This window comes from Podarcis gaigeae (genome assembly GCF_964106915.1).
Source record: "Podarcis gaigeae genome assembly, chromosome: 1".
NCBI lineage: Eukaryota > Metazoa > Chordata > Lepidosauria > Squamata > Lacertidae > Podarcis > Podarcis gaigeae.
The window spans coordinates 5,988,423-6,009,222 of NC_139678.1; the positions used below are offsets into that span (position 1 = coordinate 5,988,423).

A 20,800-nucleotide genomic window follows, 5' to 3' on the forward strand; every position below is an offset into this window, starting at 1 on the left:
TTGCAACCTCCCCCCCCCCCCCTCCGGTCTCCTCTCTCTCCCCTTTTCTCCAGAGGGAAAAAGTCCCAGCCGCCACCCCTTTTCCTCGCAGGCATCCTGGACGGGGCGGGATGCCGAGGGGAACCCTGGCTGGGCGGGTGGGTGGCACCCATGGGGGCCAGGCTGCAGAAAAAGGCGGTGCAAGGTCGTGGGCGATGGGGAGGAGCATTTTGGGGGCGGGACACCCGACGGGGCGGTCCCGGGACGGGGATATGAGACGCCTGGCCGGCCCCGCCCGAGCCCGTCTCGGCTGCTGCTTTCCCCCTTCTCAGTCCGAGGCTTCGACGGGATCCTGCCAGGTAAGAAGGATCGGGCCCAGGAGATTTGGGGGGCGCTGGGGGGGGTTGGCCGACCTTCCACACCCCACCCCGAGAATGGTGCCACTTTTGGGGGTTCCTTTCTCCAGCCCCCCACCCAGCTGTCGGTGTTGAGAGACGGTTCCAAAAAGGGGAACCGTCTGACTTTTGTTTTTGGAGGATGGGGGTCTCTGGCTCAGGAGGGTGGGATTTGCCAGCTCCAAACCCCCGCCGTCTGCGATGACCTCCCGGCGGCGGAGATTTGAGGGGTCCTCCTCCTGCCCCCGGTTTTGGGCATCTGCGCCCTCGAGGGGCGTGGAGGAGCTGGCTAAAGAGACCCCCGCCAAGAGCGCATCTGGCTCAGAGCTGACTTCTCCGAATTTTGCAGAAGCCGTCCAGGGTCAGCCCAGCCCAAACCAAAAAGGAGCCTTAGAGAAAAAGAGCCTTTGACGTCTCCTCTGACCCCTCCCCAGCCCCTGTCAGCGTCTGAATATGTGGGTTTGTCAAACTGAATCCGTAGCCTATTTCACAGCATGGAGCTCTGCCACCCTGCGAGGGTGATTCATCCCCGTCAGATATTAAATCCACACGCATGGATCTTGCAAGTTACATAAGGAGAGGCTGCAGGATCAGGCCCATAGCCCATCCACGCTCTAGCCCAACACCCAAGAGACTGCAATCTACTCACAGAGTTTAAACTGGCAGTGATCTACCCCCTTTTTGGGGGAATTTGGGTCAAAGTTGTTGAGTTTTTTTTCAGGGAGGAGGTAAAATGTTGAGGGTTTTTTTAGGGGAGCCACAGTTGTTGTTCAGCTTCTTTAGGGGGAGCCAATGATCTACCAGTGATCTACCACAGATGCCCAGTGATCTGCCGGTAGATCACAATCTACCTGTTGGACATGCCTGCTCTAACCAGCTGAGCTATCCATGGATTAGACTAAAGAGGGGGGGACAAAATGTTGGTTCTGCTCTGTCTGTGTATTTGGAGACAGCCATGCTTTGGTGGTGCTTCGGATTGGACCTGCAACCTTCTGCATGCCCAGCCTGTGCTCTAGCCACTGGCACTGCGGCGCCAGTCCCCAAAGCTGTGGGGTGCAGCAGCACGTTGCCCTTTCACATCCCACTACAGCTGGCCAGCAGCGGGTCGGACTCTGTGTCTCGTGCAGAGGCAGGGCAGGGCAGGGCTGGGTGTTAGGCACAGCAAGGAGGGTGGAAGCACAGAATGCAGAATTGTAAAGTAATGGTCGTTTTGTGCTCAAATCTACGCGGAATGGGGTTGGTGTGTGGGAGAAAAAAAGGACAGATTTAGGAGTGGTGCAGAAATACTGACTGTGACTCTGGGTTCGGCTTTTTGCACAAGTTGGCAAGCAGCCAAGCAGCGAAAAGGCTTCTGCAGTTGTGCAGAATAGTTCAATCCTGCATGCAGCAGCCTCTTCTGTCTCTTTCAGAAGTTGCTGTTTGAGTAAGGTAAAAGGTAAAGGACCCCTGGGCAGTTAAGTCCAGTCAAAGGGGACTATGGGGTTGCGGCGCTCATCTTGCTTTCAGGCCGAGGGAGACAGCGTTTGTCCGCAGAGTCGCAGACAGCTTTCTGGTTCATGTGGCTAGCATGACTAAACCGCTTCTGGCGCAATAGAACACAGTTACAGAAACCTAGTTGCTGTTTAGCTTCAGATAGGTCACATCTGCACCGATCTCCTTCCACAGAGCTATAGGTAGCAAACGTTTGGTTTTTCTGCATCCAGTAGAAATCCATAGCACTGATACTGAGAACCAGCTGGGTTCGGTGACTGTGCTGTAATTGATAATCGCAGTTCATATCCTGTGTTTATGTTCAAAATCCAAAACGGCTTACAATCCGGATTCCTGTTTAGTAACACTTGCAGAGAGTCTTCCGTCTGTATGGGCGGAGGCAGTGATGCTTCATCAAGTCAGTTGCGTGAGACCACGGGAGGGCAGGGTTTCCCCCTCCCATTGAACCCTTGGCTTGGCCACTGTGGGAACTGGATGCTAGACTTGGTGGCCCACTGGCCTGATCCAGGAGGCTCCTCTTAGGGTGCAACTATCATAGAACAAAGGGACGTGGGTGGCACTGTGGGTTAAACCACAGAGCCTAGGACTTGCTGATCAGAAGGTCGGCGGTTCAAATCCCTGCGACGGGGTGAGCTCCTGTTGCTTGGTCCCTGCTCCTGCCAACCTAGCAGTTCAAAAGCACGTCAAAGTGCAAGTAGATAAATAGGTACCACTCCGGCGGGAAGGTAAATGGCGTTTCCGTGCGCTGCTCTGGTTCACCAGAAGCGGCTTAGTCCTGCTGGCCACATGACCCGGAAGCTGTACGCCAGCTCCCTCGGCCAATAAAGCGAGATGAGCGCCGCAACCCCAGAGTCAGTCACAACTGGACCTAATGGTCAGGGGTCCCTTTACTTATACCTATAATAGAACAACAACACCACAAAATGGCTTATAAGTATAAAACCAAATTTACTAGAATAATAGCTAGAATAGAGGTAGACTTGTAACCATTTAAGCAACAAACATACTAAGGTGCCATGTGCAAAAGAAAGCCTGGAGATACTGTAAACATGGAGTGGATAAATGTACAACTCTATCTTAACAAGTGACATGTGCAGTAAATGTTATACAGACGGGATAAATGAACTGTTCAACAAGTAGCGTAAGTCCAGTCACAGAACGGCAACCCCGTGCCGCTACAAGGGAAGGGTGCACTGGAGAATATGAAAAGGTTTTTCAAAGCTGTTTTCCAAAGATTGAACTGGATGAGATGGTCTTCACAGTGGCGTAGCGTGGGGGGTGCAGGGGGGGCCGGCCGCACCGGGCGCAACATCTGGGGGTTAGGGTTAGGGGGCGGAAATCCATGGGTTAGGGGGCGCAAATTACTTGCCTTGCCCCGGGTGCTGACAACCCACGCTACGCCACTGGTTCTTCAATGGGTCTTGAGTTGGGAACACAAAGCCGTATGCATGGATCAATCACGGGAAGGCAAATCAAAGCCACCACCCTGGTGAGAATAACGCAATTGGGCAAAAGGAGACCTGTTCTTCGGATATATTACAGATTTCACTACATGCTTCATCAGTCTGAAAAGCCAGTCGTACAAAACGGTTTGCTCAGGATAAAGAAAGTATTCCAACTATCATAGAAACAACAGCAGCAAAGGGAGGAACTGCCTCTGGCCATTTCAAATCCCATTCATCAGCTCAGCCTACCTTTCAGGGTTGTTGTAATGATAAAGTGGCGTTTGCTACATCCAAGCATTGATGCTGACGACATCCAAATATGCCACCCTCAGCAAAATGGGAAGAAATGGTGCAATGTGCCTAGGACCCTCATACCTACGGGACACTGGCATGTCCCGCAGAGGACCCTAAGGTCCATGAATAAGAATAGCTTAAAGGTCCCGGTGCCCTAAGGAAGCCAGACTATCCTCCCCCAGGGCCAGGGTCTTCTCAGTGATGGCTCCGACCTTGTGGAACGCTCTGTCCCACAAGACTAGGGCCCTGCAGGACTTGATCTCCTTCGCAGGGCCTGTAAGGCAGAGCTATTCCGCCTGGCCTTCAATTTGAATTAGCCTGATTCTCTATTCCCTTTTCCCTTTCCTCTTCTGTGAAGAAACCCTTTCTGGGACCCCACATTTAAATTCTTCCCTGGTCTCCTTGCTGGCCCTAGTAGGACCAACTTGGCCAGTTAGCCCTGGTGATCATTTGATGTCTACTGACTGGGTTTTGTTTTGTTCCCCCCCCCCCCCAAAAAAATGACCCCTGAATTATTGAATTTTATTGATATTGATGCTGCATTTTATGTTGTATTTTATGCTGTTTTTAAGTCACATTTTAATCAAGGTTTTATATTTGCTGTTAGCCGTCCTGAGCCTGGTTTTTAAACTGGGAAGGGCGGGGTATAAATAAAAATTTATTATTATTATTATGCATTTTTATGTTGCTAACTGCCCTGAGGTCTTCAGATGAAGGGCGGTAGACAAATTTAATAAATAAAATAAAGATTGGTAATAACAATATAGTAGTGTTCATGGCTGACCCCAGCTTGTGAGTGCATTTTATTTTGCAGATAAATGCAGTGCTTTTTTTATTTTGCAGATAAATGCAGTGCTTTTTTCCCCCACAAACATTTTGTGAATCCTAAGTTTGGCCTCATTGAGGGGCAGTATTTCAATATGAGTAGGAAAATGAGAGTACCCCTAAACATTTTCTTTAGGGGGAAAAAGCACTGGATAAATGTATTTTATTGTATTTTATTTTGCAGAATGCTTAGACAGCTAAATGTGAACATATCTAAGCAATGTATCAGAGCAGAGGGTTAAAAAAAAAGTTAACGGAAACTTTTGTGCAATTTGATTCTGGAGAGACTTCCTGGTTTACAGCTGCTCTGCCTCCCCCCCCCCCCCCTGACTCCCAGCTTTTTGTGCGGTGGCTTTTTCATTTGCCACAATGTCAACATCCCTCCTTTTGAAATGACAGCCGTGTGAGAATAGAAGGCCCCTTTTCTGTTCTCCCTTGCTTGGAAATGGGTGAGGCTCTGTAATCCCCTGGGCATTATTTCTGCATTGTAGGTCTGAGCCCCTCCCAGCACTGATGCTCAGCACAGCCTGTAGCCCTTGACCGTCCAGGGTGCTCCCAGCTGGGGAGGAGCCCATACCTATGGGGCAGGATGGCTGCTTTGGGTGCAGAAGGACCCAGGTTCAGTCCCCAATGTCAGTTCTTTCTTTCCTCTTTGGGGATCACTCTTAGCTGAGTAGTAGTAGTAGTAGTAATAATAATAATAATTATAATTATAAATTTTTATTTATACCCCTCCCTTCCCGGTTCAAAAACCAGGCTCAGGGCTGCTAACAACAAATTTAAAACACTTAATTGTAAAAGGCAGCATAAAATACAGTATAAAAACATGAATAACAATAAAATTCAAAATTCAGAGTAAGATTGTCTTCCATAAACAATGACTCCGTAAGTGACTGTGGAGGCCAATTCTGGATCCACACGTCCTTCCACAGTGGGGACATTGGTTTCTGGGTGGGAGTTGATCACGGTGAGGGTTTGCCAAGCATGCCTTCCTCTTAGCACATTTCTCCCTTGCGTCCTGAGTTCGAGTGTCTTCAAAGCCCATGACACCTTTGGTCAAGGCTGTTCTCCAACTGGAGCGCTTGCAGGCCAGTGTTTCCCAGTTGTTGGTGTTTATACTACATTTTTAAAGATTTGCCTTGAGAGAGTCTCTAAACCTCTTTTGTTGACCACCAGCATTACGCTTTCCATTTTTAAGTTTGGAATAGAGTACAGTGGTACCTCGGGTTACAGACACTTCAGGTTACAGACTCCGCTAACCCAGAAATAGTACCTTGGGTTTATAACTTTGCTTCAGGATGAGAACAGAAATCATGCAGCAGTGGCGCGGTGGCAGCAGGAGGTCCCATTAGCTAAAGTGGTGCCTCAGGTTAAGAACAGTTTCAGGTTAAGAACGGACCTCCAGGACGAATTAAGTTCTTAACCCGAAGTACCACTGTAGTTGCTTTGGAAGACGATAATCAGGCATCTGCACAACATGACCAGTCCAACGAAGTTGAAAAATCATCACTTCAACATGGGCGATCTTTGATTCTTCTAGTACACGGTAGTGGGTGACAGACGAGACCCTTGAGAGCTGCTGTAAGTCAGAGTAAGCAACACTGGGAGAGATGGCCCAATGAACATGACTCAACAGAATATGGCTTCATCCATTCAGCTCTGGTCTGAACTGACACACACCTAATGTAGCAACTGCTTCTCCGGGTTAGAACAAAGATCCGTCTCGACACATCTTGTTCACAAGCATCTTGGCAAAGGGAGGGTATTTGCAATATAAAAGCAGAAAAATACATAACATAGTAACAAATGAAAACAATTACACACACACCCCAGTTTAATAGGCCTGTGAGGAAAGGAATGTTTTTGCCTGGCGCCTAAAGATATGTAACAAAGGCACCAGGTGAGCCACGCTGGAGAGAACATTCCACAAACAGGGAGCCACTGCCGAAAAGGCCCCGCTCTCATGTTGCCACCCTCTGGACCTCTCATGGAGGAGGGCACACAGAGAAGGGCCTAAGATGAAGGGCCTCTCTCTGGGGTCACTTCAGAGATGCAGTTCTTGAGGTTTTGCGGTCCTGAGCCATTTATAGGTCGGGTCAGATTCTGAGTCATATGAGCATATGTCCCAGTGAGCAACCTGGCCACTTAATTCTGTACCAGCTGAAGTTTCTGAACAATCTTCAGAGGCAGCCCCATGTATGATGTGTTGCAGTAATCTATCCTAGAGGTTACCAGAGCATAGACGAAAAAAGTTAGGCTGTCCCTGTCTAGATGGGGGCACAGCTGGGCCACCAGCCGAAGCTGATGGATGGCGCTCAGCGCTGACAAGGCTGCGTGAGCAGTGCCGGATTTACGCATAAGCTAAACAAGCTATAGCTTAGGGCCCCACTCTCTTGGGGGCCCCAAAATTTTTTGAAGGAAAAACACCTGGATGTACATTTCCAAAATATAAGATAATAAACAAATAAAATAAAACCCACGTACAGCAACAGTGTTTTGTGTTGTGTAGGCTCCTATGACGTAAGGCATGGGTAGGCAACCTAAGGCCCTGGGGCCGGATCTGGCCCAGTCACCTTCTAAATCCGGCTTGCGGGAATCAGCGTGTTTTTACATGAGCAAAATGTGTCCTTTTATTTAAAATTTATCTCTGGGTTATTTGTGGGGCCTGCCTGGTGTTTTTACATGAGTAGAATGTGTGCTTTTATTGAAAATGCATCTCTGGGTTATTTGTGGGGCATAGGAATTCATTCATTTCCCCCTCCCCCCCAAAATATAGCCTGGCCCCCCACAAGGTCTGAGGGACAGTGGACTGGCCCCCTGCTGAAAAAGTTTGCTGACCCCTGATGTAAGGTAATGGGCCCCACCTGCTAGCCTGCTCCCTAAGGACAAAGGACAGCTGGACATATAAAGGGCCCCATTACCTTCAGTAGTTTAGGGTCTCAACAAACTTAAATCCGGCCCTGTGCATCAGCCTCAAGCGAAATGGAGGCTGCATTTTATTTATTTAATTCTAGCATTCCTCTCCCAGTTTTCTAGCATGGGGCAGATTTTCAAAGCGGTGAAAGACCTAAGGAAAGCATTAAGAACAGGCAGCAATAACAGCGAGATAGTCATGCAGAAACAAAACCATGCAACCCTTTGGATCTCGGCTGCCTGCAATTGTGTTGAAGGCAAGAGAGTTAATTGCCTGCTTGGTGCTTCAGAGGCCCAAAGAGAATGGGATTCTGTTGTCTAAATAGTTGGTGTTCCAAGAGGGCTGCCATTATCAGAGTTTCGGATCCTTCTGATTTGTGTTTGTAAAGGCATTCTCTGCTTCCAGGAGAGTAGCCTGGGCTTGCCTTCACCAGCATGGACTTGGTTCTTGAAAGGGCATTGTAATGGCAGGGAGGGACGGTGAGGACGGAAGAAGGAGCATATTCAGAAAGATGCAGTGTTCTTTCCATGGTTGACATTGCACATAGTCCTACAATAAGGTGCTTTAACGCATGGGGATGCGGGTAGTGCTGTGGGTTAAACCACAGAGCCTAGGGCTTGCTGATCAGGAGGTCGGCAGTTCAAATCCCTGCGACGGAGTGAGCTCCCGTTGCTCAGTCCCTGCTCCTGCCAACCTAGCAGTTCGAAAGCACACCAGTGCAAGTAGATAAATAGGTACCGCTCCGGCAGGAAGGTAAACAGCGTTTCCGTGCGCTGCTCTGGTTCGCCAGAAGTGGCTTAGTCATGCTGGCCACATGACCCGGAGGCTGTATGCCGGCTCCCTCGGCCAATAAAGCGAGATGAGCGCCGCAACCCCAGAGTCGTCCGGGACTGGACCTTTTAGAAGACATCTGAAGGCAGCCCTGTTTAGGGAAGTTTTTAATGATTGATGTTTGACCGTGTTTTTAATATTCTGTTGGAAGCAGCCCAGAGTGGCTGGGGAAACCCAACCAGATGGGTGGGGTATAAATATTATTATTATTATTATTATTATTATTATTATTATTATTATTATTATTATTAACTGCAACCACTATGACCATTTGCAGAGATGGAGTCACTGAGCTACGGTTTTTCAGAGATCCCCTTGAAAAGGGGTTGACTATTAAACTGCTTTAGCAATCGTATCTCTGCAAAGAGAATAGGGGTCTCCTGAAAACGTTCAGTGCCCCTTAACAAATGACAGCTGACATAATTATTTGGCGTTCGCCATGTCTGTTTAAAGTGGCCGTTGCTCTTGGGGCTTCAGGTTTCCAGGCCCTACGAAGAAGCCATTGGGGGGTTGAACCCGGAACCTTTGCATGTGTGGACAGGATCTCCCATAGCCGAAGAAGCTGAGCTTGTGCAGAGAGCTTGCCAGCTCCTAATAGGACAGAAACTGGGTAGTGCAACATTTTGGAGTGTTGGAATCGGATGGAGTGAGGAGTGGCCTGAATTCTAATCCTCCTTCATCTTGCTGGGTGACCTTGAACTGACTCTTATCCTCACGACGACCCTGCGAGCTGTGCCAGACAAGCCCAGATACATGCCTCTGCTGAGCCCCATGATAATTATAATTTATTACCTATACCCCACCCATCTGACTAGGTTGCTGCAGCCATTCTTTTCTTTTTCTTTTAAAACCAAATGTTTATTACAAAAGAAAAGGTCATCAGGCCACATATATGAACATAACCAGGTGTCTGGGGATTGGAACATTCATCAGCCAGCTCTATGAATGGCAAGAAGCCTTGCACTTTCCTTCATCGGGGGACTGAATACTCGTGGCACAAAAGTGATTCAAGAGCAGGCAGCTTCTAAGAAGATGCTATTGGCTAAAGCCATCAGCGGACCATAACAGTCTCTTGGTGATTACCCTAAAGAAAAGCTCTTTGCTGGACTAGGCTCTCAAGCACCTACAGCCTGCTGACAGTCTGTTATTTGACAGCGATTAGGGGGTTCCTGAAGGGACGCGGGTGGCGCTGTGGGTTAAACCACAGAGCCTAGGACTTGCCGATCAGAAGGTCGGCGGTTCGAATCCCCACGATGGGGTGAGCTCTCGTTGCTCGGTCCCTGCTCCTGCCAACCTAGCAGTTCGAAAGCACGTCAAAGTGCAAGTAGATAAATAGGTACCGCTCCGGCGGGAAGGTAAATGCCTTTTCCATCGCTGCTCTGGTTCGCCAGAAGCAGCTTAGTCATGCTGGCCACATGACCTGGAAGCTGTACGCCGGCTCCCTCGGCCAATAAAGCGAGATGAGCACCGGAACTCCAGAGTCAGCCACGACTGGACCTAATGGTCAGGGGTCCCTTTACCTTTAAGGTAGTCTCTGTGGGAGTATATTTTATTTTTAAATGTGGTATCAGAGTTTTTAGGGGGCTAACCAGGTTGGGATAGGTGGGATAGCAGAAATGTTGGTTTTTGAATGTGTGATGTAGATTTTTTCAATTTCATTGTTCTGTATGGGACAATGACAATAAAGATTATCGTATCGTATCGTAACTGATATTCAGAAGTATTGCTGCCTCCAACTGTGAAGGCAGAGCCAAGCCATCATGGCTAGTAGATATGAGAAGCATCTTCAAATATCTCAAGGGCTGTCATATGGAAGAGGGAACCAGCTTCTTTTCTCCAGCTCTGGAGGGTAAGACTCGAACCCATGACTCCAAGGAGATTCCGACTAAACATCAGGAAGAACTTTCTGACAGGAAGAGCTGTTGGACAGTGGAATGGTCTCCCTCAAGAGGTTGTTGACTCTCCATCCTTGAAGGTTTTTTTTAGCAGAGGTTGGATGGACATCTGTCAGGGATACTTTAGCTGAGATTCCTGCATTGCAGGGGGTTGGACTAGATGACCCTTGGGATCCCTTCCAATTCTACCATTCTATGATTCCATGGTGAAAAGGTAAAGGACCCATGGGTGGTTAAGTCCACTCAAAGGCGACTATGGGGTTGTGGCACTCATCTCGCTTTCAGGCCAAGGGAGCTGGTGTTTGTCCACAGACAGCTTTCTGGATCATGTGGCCAGCAGGACTAAACCACTTCGGGTGCAACAGACACTGTGACTTAAACCAGAGCGCACAGAAACACCATTTACCTTCCCGCCACAGTGGTACCTATTTATCTACTTGCACTGGTGTGCTTTCGAACTGCTAGATTGGCAGGAGCTGGGACAGAGCAACAGGAGCTCACCCTGTCGCAGGGATTCTGTGATAGCCCTCTCCTCCATGAATCTATCCTTATCGTTAATGGCAGGGAAGGATAAACTGTAGAATGAGCATACTTTTAATCAAATAAATCATGGGTGGGGTGAAGGGATGAGTCACCGTGTTGCAGCGTGAGCTGTTGCCACAAACCTCGCAGGACTGTTGTGAGGAGGGCTTCAGCAGGGCAGTGCTTGTCGTGCCAATGCGCCGTTGTTTGGCACTAAGTAAACTGTGTGGGGCGCATACACTTTCTTAACATGAATGGGGAGCATTTGATTTGAGTCATGGGCGTGCCGAGGCCTGAGTGAGTCATATTTGCACAGAGCTTTCGCCTGAAGCCACCGAAAACGGCTGTGTGTTTTCCCAAAGTGGATGCTATGGCAATTTCCCTGAATATCTCTTTGAAAGGGCGTGTTCATGCGTGTTTTGTAGGCTTTCTATGAAGTTTGTGGGTCTCTCTTTTTTCTTATTTGGCCAGCTTTCAGGGGAGTGTACCCTCTCCGAAAGACAGCTCTGTTTGTGTTAAGAAGTGTGTGTGGGGGGGGGGACACCTGAAATATGTTCCTGGGCGGTCTTCGCTTCTTGTTCCAAGATGAGTCAACATCATGTGTATACTCAGAACACAGACGGAAATGAATTGGTAGCAAATCTGGATGGCTCACTGCTAGAAAACAGGGAGAGATTCCATTCCGTTTGCATTTAAAGGCAAACCTACCTAATTCTCACTTTTCGAAACAACACAAGCACTGAAAAACCAGAGAACTGAAAAACACCCGTCTTTTGAAACTGGTTATGTGCAGGAGCTGCAGTAAAGTCTTTATGAAGATGCACACAGTGGAAAAAAAACGCGAACATGCTTTATATTAGGCGAAATGGCAAGTAAACATTTAAAGACTCCCAACGCTGGTGAATTTACATGAGTGCTTGAAAGCAACATCTGGATTCTGAGCTGTTTCTTTGCCCAAAAATAAGTAAATCCCAGCCTTCATCAAGCTGGTGCTTCTCCAGATGTTTGGGACTACAACTTCCATCAGCCACAGCCAGCAAACATCTGGGAGGGGCACCAGGTTGGCAAAAGCTGTTCTATCCATTGTACCACAAAGCCTCCCTTGGCTCTGCCAGATTTGCATTTGGCCAGTGGAATCTATAGATGTGCCTTGCACTCACCTTTCTCTTTTTCTGTTTTGTTTCAGGAAGATGTCTGACGGCTTTTCAGTAAGTTTCTCTTCTCCTGATACAGTAGTGCTTTTGATGCCAATTTTAAAAAGGATCAGTGTTGTTGCTGTGACCTGAGACCTCACATGATCTTGGCCTGAGAAAGCAGGGCACTTTCTGTATCATCAAGAAAGCACCAGCCACGGTTTCAGCTGAGACATTTAATTGCACGTTTAGTCAAAACCCAGTTAAAACTATATATCGGGGTTTTTTCCCATCTATAAGACACCCCCATGTATAAGACGGCCCCTATTTGGGGGGCAACAACCAATCACCAGTCCACCCTTGGCATTATCTGTGTATAACATGCCCATTGATTTTTGACATTACAGTGGTACCTCTAGTTATGGATTTGATCCATTCAGGGGTGCCATTTGCACCCCAAAAAGTCTGCAACTAGAGCGCTGCTTCTCTGCACACACGCAGCATGATAGAGCGCTTCTGCGCTAGTAGCATCCGTGCAACTATCGTTGCAAAATTAAAAGTCTTTTCTGCTCCTTTGGAATATCTGCACCTATCTCTCCTAATAAAAAAGCCTCTGGGTTTTATTTTTACAAAAGTTAATTTGAATCCCCCCCCCCATCTCATTATACAGTGGATGCTCAGGTTGCGAACGTGATCCATGCAGCCTGCCGGGTTGTGATTCTGCACTTTTGCACATGCACAAAGTGCGATTTAGTACTTCTGTGCATGCGCGACCCCCGAAACCCGGATGTAACCTGTTCTGGTACTTCCGGGTTTTGGTGGGTCTGTAACCCGAGGTATGACTGTATATCATTTCCCAGAATGATTTTATTACCTTACAAGACCACCAGATATGATTTTTCTTTACATTTCCAGCAAATATTTGGACCTCTTATTCATTTTTGCTAACTGTTGCTTTGTTCTCTACACAGTTGTCTGATGCCCTGTCCGGGGGCGCCAACAACCCGAACACCAACCCAAATGCCCAGCCGAACCCTTGGGGAAATCAGCCCGGCACTTTCCCAGGATATCCCGGAGCGTTCCCCGGCCCATATCCTGGAGCACCCGGTGCATACCCGGGGGCCCCTGGTGCGTATCCTGGGGCACCCGGCGCATACCCGGGGGCCCCACAAGCAGGTGGCGGATACCCTGGAGGCCCACCCCAGCCAGGCGGATTTCCCAGCGCACCTGGAATGGTTCCACCAGGTGCCTCCGGCATGTATCCTGGCCCCGGACAGCCTCCAAGTGGCGGAGGAGCACAGCCGACCGCACCCGGATTCCCACCTTCCGTTCCGTCCGGAGGAGCACCTTCCGGCCCATTGGTGAGAAACTTGCTTGTTTGCGTGTGCCTCTAGGCTAGGAAATCGCTCTCTCTGATCTGTCTTATTTTAGAAAATGTATACACTGCACTGACAGTAAGCAATAACATCAAAAGCGGATTGCAAGATTTAGGGTTCCGTGTCTTTTTAAAAAAGGAAACAAATACCCTTTGTTCACAGAACAAAAAGTTACTCCAGGATGAAGCTGTGAATAGGATCAGTTTGCAATATTCCCCATAGATAGGTTTTTCTGCTGGACACCAGTTGCCCACTCAAAACTCTATTCCACAGAATGCTGTATTATTTTACAGTTGTTAACCGCTCTGAGCCTGGCTTCGGCTGGGGAGGGCGGGATATAAATAATAATAATAATTACATGAGTTCCTCAGCTTAAGGCAAAGATCTGAGGGTTGGCGGAATTAAATTAAACTAGCCAGAGTCATTTCATTATTATTATTAATTTGTACCCCACTTTTAAAAACTGATTTGTATACTTCTTCTATGCCTAAATGTCTTCTATTCCTCTCTGGTCCCATAGAACAGAGAGACATCTGACCAAAATTGTTGTGAAAATAATATTTTTTGATGAGTTGCACCAAGGTGTTTTTCTCACTAACTTATTAGTTGTGGCTTTAAACAGTTATTCTATTTTACCTATATTTTGGTGATTTGTTTATATTTTATATATTATGAGCTGCTTTAAGGTTGTCTCCCAGGTCCTAGACCAGTGGTTCCGAAGCTTTTTTCCCCCCTCTGGGCCACACTTTCAGAAGAAAAAATTGCTCACACCACACCAATTTCCCCTTGATAAGGAATACATTGGGAGGGAACTATTCCTAGCCGTGCTTGATTCATAACATAGAACACAACTATGATCATGAGATGTCCAGAAAGTACAAAACAATGCAGCTACATAAGAACATGAAACATTCCCAAAATAATTATAAATGAGCCCCTTACATATGTACCTTAAGTATACAAACTCAACGAGAGGTGTGTGTTTGCTTTTGCCAGGTAATCTCACTTATATTAGGTCTAATTTGAGGCAGACAAACCAACAAAAAGAAGCCTTTCTCTTTTCTGATATTGAAAATCCCTGATCTCAACAATATGCTGTGCAGAACTATAGCCAATGGGCTGCCAACGCTCTTGCTCTCAGTTCGGAAAGATAACTATCCACTATTCTGCAAATAAATAAAAAATATTTTGATACTATACACTGAAATGTTCACGTTCCTGTGATTGCCTTGCCATCCTTTCTTGCCACACCCCTTGAGACCCGCTGCCCTTGCCCAAAACTCTGAACATGATACCATCTTTTGCAGAAAGTTCCCTGTGACATCCCACTGCCGGCAGGACTCCAGCCTCGCACTTTATTGACCATTGTCGGGACGGTGAATCCAAGGGCAACCTGGTAAAGATGGAATATAATAATAATTTATTATTTATACCCCGCCCATCTGGCTGAGTTTCCCCAGCCACTCTGGGCAGCTGGAAAAGGGATTGGGGGGGTGCGGGGGTGTTCCAGTTTTCTGTAGGAGGGAATTGCCTGTTTAGGGCCGAATTACGACTGTGGTGCCTCCCTCTTACTCATGGGTAGGCAAACTAAGGCCCGGGGGCCAAATCCGGCCCAATCGCCTTCTCAATCCGGCCCGCAGACGGTCTGGAAATCTGCGTGTTTTTGCATGAGTAGAATGGGTCCTTTTATTTAAAATATATCTCTAGGTTATTTGTGGGGCCTGCCTGGTGTTTTTACATGAATAGAATGTGTCCTTTTATTTAAAATATATCTCTGGGTTATTTGTGGGGCATAGGAATTCATTCATTCTCCCCCCCCCAAAAAAAAATATAGTCTGGCCCCACACAAGGTCAGAGGGACAGTGGACCAGCCCCCCGCTGAAAAAGTTTGCTGACCTCTGCTCTTCCCTGTCCCTTCTCCCCAGGCTCACAATTCAGAACGAGGAACCCATAGATAGGGGTGGAGATGTGCTATTTTGAGTCAGCCAGGGGAAGCGCATGAATGAGCCAGCTAGTCGTGCTCTGCACCGGGCTGCTATCCCACATATCCTCCAGGCAAATCGTCATCTCCGAGCAGCTTTTCACAAAGCTTACACAGTCGTTAGGATCAGTAGTTCCCAAACCGTTTTGGGCTCCCGGCTGCTTGGTTCCATAAACTCATCCCTGGTGCCTCCCTAGCCGAGCCTATAAAGAGCTTTATTCGGAATAGCGGTTTGCACAACCCACTAAGGAAGATAGGTAAAGGTAAAGGGTCCCCTGACCATTAGGTCCAGTTGTGGCTGACTCTGGGGTTGTGGCGCTCATCTCGCTTTATTGGCCGAGGGAGCCGGCGTACAGCTTCCGGGTCATGTGGCCAGCATGACTAAGCCGCTTCTGGTGAACCAGAGCAGCGCACAGAAACGCCGTTTACCTTCCCGCCGGAGCGGTACCTATTTATCTACTTTCACTTTGACGTGCTTTCAAACTGCTAGGTGGGCAGGCGTTGGTGGTATAGTGGTGAGCATAGCTGCCTTCCAAACTGCTAGGTGGGCAGGAGCAGGGACCGAGCAATGGGAGCTCACCCCGTCGCAGGGATTCGAACCGCCGACATTCTGATCGGCAAGTCCTAGGCTCTGTGGTTTAACCCACAGCACCACCCGCGTCCCTAAGGAAGATAATAACACAGTAAAATTCAGAACAGCAACAATTAATGGTGCATTTATTCAAAATCCAGTTAAAAGGTTAAGTCAACAAAATTGACGAACTTGATCCCTGTGATACCAACTTTTCAGATAGTCATTTACACCTCTAGTGCCCCCTGCCACTCCTTCTCTTTGCTCTCCCCCCATATAATCTGACCCGCCAGGAGGGCAGTACCACCCACTTTGTTAGATGTCGCCCTGTCTTTATTGAGCTTTCGTCCTAATTTGCTTAGGGTGCGTATAATTTCCCCCATCCTTCATCTCACTTTTAAATGCATTTGCTCATCACATTCCTTACTGCAAAACTGATGATGATGATGATGATGATGATGATGATGATGATTTGAAAAGCCATCCAGGAACTCTGACAGTCAAACTCTTAGCTGAAAAAGAGCTACAAATTGCACACCTATCAGCCAAATTTGCCCTGGCAGCTAAGAAGTTCTGTTCCAGCTCTATTAATGCTTTCTAATTTTAAACTTTTATGCTGTACATTTTTTATGCTGAAAATGTTTCTAGGTTAGGTTGTGCAGTTTCAGAGGAAAGCCTTGCTCTTGTCCTCTGCTGTACATTGTAAGGACCTTTGGTTGTATGCAATAAATTGATTATTCTTTAAGGGGATTTGTTGGACTCCGGGAGAACACTGTGACTCTGATAACAGTGGTCTTAATTCCTGGCTCCTGCTGTGTGATTTATGATCAAATGTTGAGACATTCCTCGGGAGACGGTTACAGCTTGTGTCTCCCTGTTGCAGCATTAAAGTGGATTTGAAGAAGGGGAATGACATCGCCCTCCACTTCAACCCCCGCTTCAATGAAGATGGCAGGAAAGTTATTGTCTGCAACACCATGCTGCATAACACCTGGGGGAAGGAAGACCGGACGGCCCCCAGGTTCCCTTTCGAGGCTGGCAAACCTTTCAAGGTAAAGGGGGGCACAGGGAATGGGGCTCTCTCTCTTAACTGAAGCAGAAGCGAGATGAATGAGTTAAACGTTTGTGCTCGGGTTGCGAACGTGATCCGTGCGGGATGCACATTCGCAACCTGCAGCGGCGCATCTGCGCACACGCGGGTTGCGATTAGGTGCTTCTGCCCATGCACAAAGCGCGATTTAGCGTGTGCGCAACCGCCGAAACCCAGAAGTAACCCATTCCAGTACTTCTGGGTTTTGGCAGTCCGTAACCTGAAAAAACACGACCTGAAGCGTCTGTAACCCGAGGTATGACTGTATAATGAAAGCACTGGCTAAAATTGATGTTTTAATTATGGGCAGCTTATTCTACCATGAAAACTAATTGCCGCATTTCCACAATGAGCTGTGCCTAAAGCAGTGGACGACAACTTCCATCAGCCCTAGAAAGCACGGCCATGGGAGTTGCACGACCCTACACCTGATCTAAATCCAAAAAAATTACCGTATTTTTCGCCCTATAGGACGCACTTTTCCCCCTCCAAAAATGAAGGGGAAATGTGTGTGCGTCCTATGGGGCGAATGCAGACTTTCGCTGAAGCCTGGAGAGCGAGAGGGGTCGGTGGGCACGAACCCCTATCGCTCTCCAGGCTTCAGGAAGCTATCCGCAAGCCTTGCAAGCCTGGTGGGAGTTCCCGCGGGCTCGCAAGGATTGCGGGCAGCAGCCTGCAGCCCAAAAGCTCGGGGGACAGCAGGGAGGTGCAGCGCCGCCACCCCGCTATTTCCCGACCTGGTCTAGAGGCTGATGGGGGGGGGGGGAGAAGCAAGCTTGCTTCTCCCTCCGGCCAGCCCCACAAGCTCGCGGGATAGTGGGGAGGCAGAGCCCCACCACCCCGCTATTCCCTGACCCGATCTGGAGGCCTGCCACCGTATTTCTGCATCGCCTCTAGTAAACATCCATCATTCAGTCAGCAACATATGCATTTCAGCAGCAGTCTTGCTTAGTGGTTATAGCAGTAAGAACAGACGATGACCACAACCTAGATTGAAAAAAAGTTTCAGCCTCCCGACCAGATGTTTCTGGCAAGACAAGCACCCAGTATTTAACATTTACACTTTTTTGTTTTAAGTGTTCAGAGAATGCAAGTGTGTGGCCTCTATCAACTCTAGTCTCATTTTCCATTTATTTGCGTATTTGATGCATTATTTGTGTATTTGATGATATATAATCAACAAATACTGAGGGTAAGGGGTTTGCAAACTCCTGCCGTGTGAGCTGTGTCATCTTCAAAACTACAGCTCCGACTTAAAATTAGGGGTAGCGCGCTGTACATTTAGTAAAACCACCATTTACCACATCCTGTACCAGAACCAGGATTCCACATGACTGCACAAAATTGCATCAGCAGCTAAACCGTGTGATGGCTCTTCCACACAGGAAAACATATATATATATAAAAGGCATTTATAGACTGCTTAATCAGCATTTCAGGGACGCAGGTGGCGCTGTGGGTTAAAGCCTCAGCGCCTAGGACTTGCCGATCGAAAGGTCGGCGGTTCGAATCCCTGCGGCGGGGTGCGCTCCCGCTGCTCGGTCCCAGCGCCTGCCAACCTAGCAGTTCGAAAGCACCTCCGGGTGCAAGTAGATAAATAGGGACCGCTTACCAGCGGGAAGGTAAACGGCGTTTCCGTGTGCGGCTCTGGCTCGCCAGAGCAGCGATGTCACGCTGGCCACGTGACCCAGAAGTGTCTCCGGACAGCGCTGGCCCCTGGCCTCTTAAGTGAGATGGGCGCACAACCCCAGAGTCTGTCAAGACTGGCCCGTACGGGCAGGGGTACCTTTACCTAATCAGCATTTCTAAGAGGGGTACATAAAACAAACCATACAAAGGATAGAACAATTAAAAATCTCCATAAAACTAAATACCAGCATATAACACCTGCTGGAAGAAGAAAGTCTTTGCAGCAAGGAGGTTGCCTACCTAATCCCAAGTGGGAGGGAGTTCCACAGGCCTAGACCTGCAGCAGTGGTTTACGGACTTGACTCAAGGGTAGAGCCACCAAAATTAATGCAAGTTAAGTTAGTCATGGCCGTTAATTTCAATGAGTTTCCTCTTAGTAAACTTTAGTTGAATATAGCCTTAAGCCAGAATGCTAGGAAGTCACGCTCTGTTCAAAGAATTTGGAACTTAAGTTAATCTCTGCTCACAGCCTCTACCAATCTGCTTTCCTGGTTCTTTTAATGTTTCGAACACCTCTCCTATTCCAGATTCAGATTCTGTGTGAAGCGGATCACCTGAAGATAGCAGTCAACGATGCTCATTTGATGCAGTACAACCACCGCATCAAGGAGCTAAACCAGATCAACAAGCTGTGCATCAATGGCGACATCACCCTCACCAGTGTCACACCAACAACCATCTAACCCAAGGCTGCAGCAACCTAATACGCCAACTCTGCGTGCAGTAAAACAGCAGCTTTCGTTTTTCTAAAAAGATGTACGGCTGGCTTCGCTTTGTAGGGCAAAGTTTAATAAAAAATATATATACGCAGGACCAGTCAAGGAGAGGCTGAGTGTCATATGTAAGTCCTCACAAGCAGGTTTCTCATACCTAGAACTAACTTAGTTGGTCTTTAAGGTGCTACTGGAAGGAATTTTTTAAAATTTTTTATTTTGTTTTGACTATGGCAGACCAACACAGCTACCTATCTGTAAGCAGGTTTCTAGTCCTTATGGGCACCAGAGGGTTAGAAAGGGTGTTGGCAATGGAGGGAGGATGGAGTGGGGATGCAGCTGAGCAGGACTGCTAGGAGTGAGGGTTTCTGATTTTCATTAGTAACTTTTTAAAAGCTAAACGTCCGTCAGATATTCAAGCAAAGGGGGAAGGGGGTGGGAGGAACATTTCAAAACTTATCAGTACAGTGGTACCTCGGGTTAAGTACTTAATTCGTTCCGGAGGTCCGTTCTTAACCTGAAACTGTTCTTAACCTGAAGCACCACTTTGGCTAATGGGGCCTCCTGCTGCTGCCATTGTGCTGCCAGAGCATGATTTCTGTTCTCATCCTGAAGCAAAGTTCTTAACCCGAGGTACTATTTCTGGGTTAGCGGAGTCTGTAACCTGAAGTGTCTGTAACCTGAAGCGTATGTAACTCGAGGTACCATTGTATAGATAGAGTACTGGCACCTTCAGAAGTCCTAAGGTCCAACATTGATGAATAACGATACCAATTCAATTTGGACTTTTGGGTTGGGAACCAGGGGCCTTTAAAGTGGTGCTCACCAAACTTAACATTATCATGCTTATTAAATTTGTGTTCAGCCTTTCATCTGTAGAATCCCAGGGTAGTTCAGAACATACCGTATTTTTTTCTCTATAAGACTCACTTTTCCCCTCCTAAAAAGTAAGAGGAAATGTGTGTGCGTCTTATGGAGCGAATGCAGGCTGCACAGCTATCCCAGAAGCCCGAACAGCAAGAGGGATTGCTGCTTTCACTGTGCAGTGATCCCTCTTGCTGTTTTGGCTTCTGAGATTCAGAATATTTTTTTTCTTGTTTTCCTCCTCCAAAAACTAGGTGCGCCTTGTGGTCTGGTGTGTCTTATAGAGCGAAAAATACGGTAATCACCTCACCCCCAACAGCATTCAGTCTTACCGGCATACCTCGGGCAAAAAACCTCCCAAACAATACTGCTTTTATTTGGACTAGAGCAAACTCTGCTGTGTACCCTTTCGTGGACCCCAGGTGTATGTGTACCAAACTTTGGGAAACTGGCCCGGTGGATGGGCAGGGTTCGTTTTACAGCCTCTTGTGGTTCTGTAAAAGGAAGTTATCTTCCTCCCTAGAAGTGGAGGTGAAAGGCAGAGGAAGGCATAATCCTGCGAACAGAATGTCCTCCAATTGAATCTGGCAAATCACAGCATAAACTAGGTTAAAAAGCAACAACCCACAGAGCTTTCTTATTCACATGAATGGTACAGGTCACAGCACTCACATTTTCCTGGCCCAGATTAGCCAGAGGCATTTTGTTTTATTCTTTTCCCACCGCTGCATACAGCAGAGAATACACCCCGCCCAGCTTGTTACAATACAGGACAGGTCTGAGCTGAAACAG

General features: G+C 47.8%; 2 protein-coding genes across 2 annotated transcripts in view; both read left to right on the forward strand.

Annotated features, from left to right (window-relative positions):
* CGRRF1 (cell growth regulator with ring finger domain 1) overlaps positions 1 to 20,800 on the forward strand; it is a 451,182-nt gene that overhangs the window by 367,071 nt on the left and 63,311 nt on the right. The window lies entirely within an intron of this gene.
* LGALS3 (galectin 3) lies at positions 200 to 19,252 on the forward strand. Its single transcript, XM_083737979.1, has 6 exons — positions 200 to 338; positions 11,778 to 11,799; positions 12,696 to 13,085; positions 14,408 to 14,496; positions 16,536 to 16,704; positions 18,959 to 19,252. The coding sequence occupies exons 2-6, from the start codon at positions 11,782 to 11,784 to the stop codon at positions 19,112 to 19,114; spliced, it is 822 nt and encodes a 273-aa protein (XP_083594105.1). The 5' UTR covers positions 200 to 338; positions 11,778 to 11,781; the 3' UTR covers positions 19,115 to 19,252.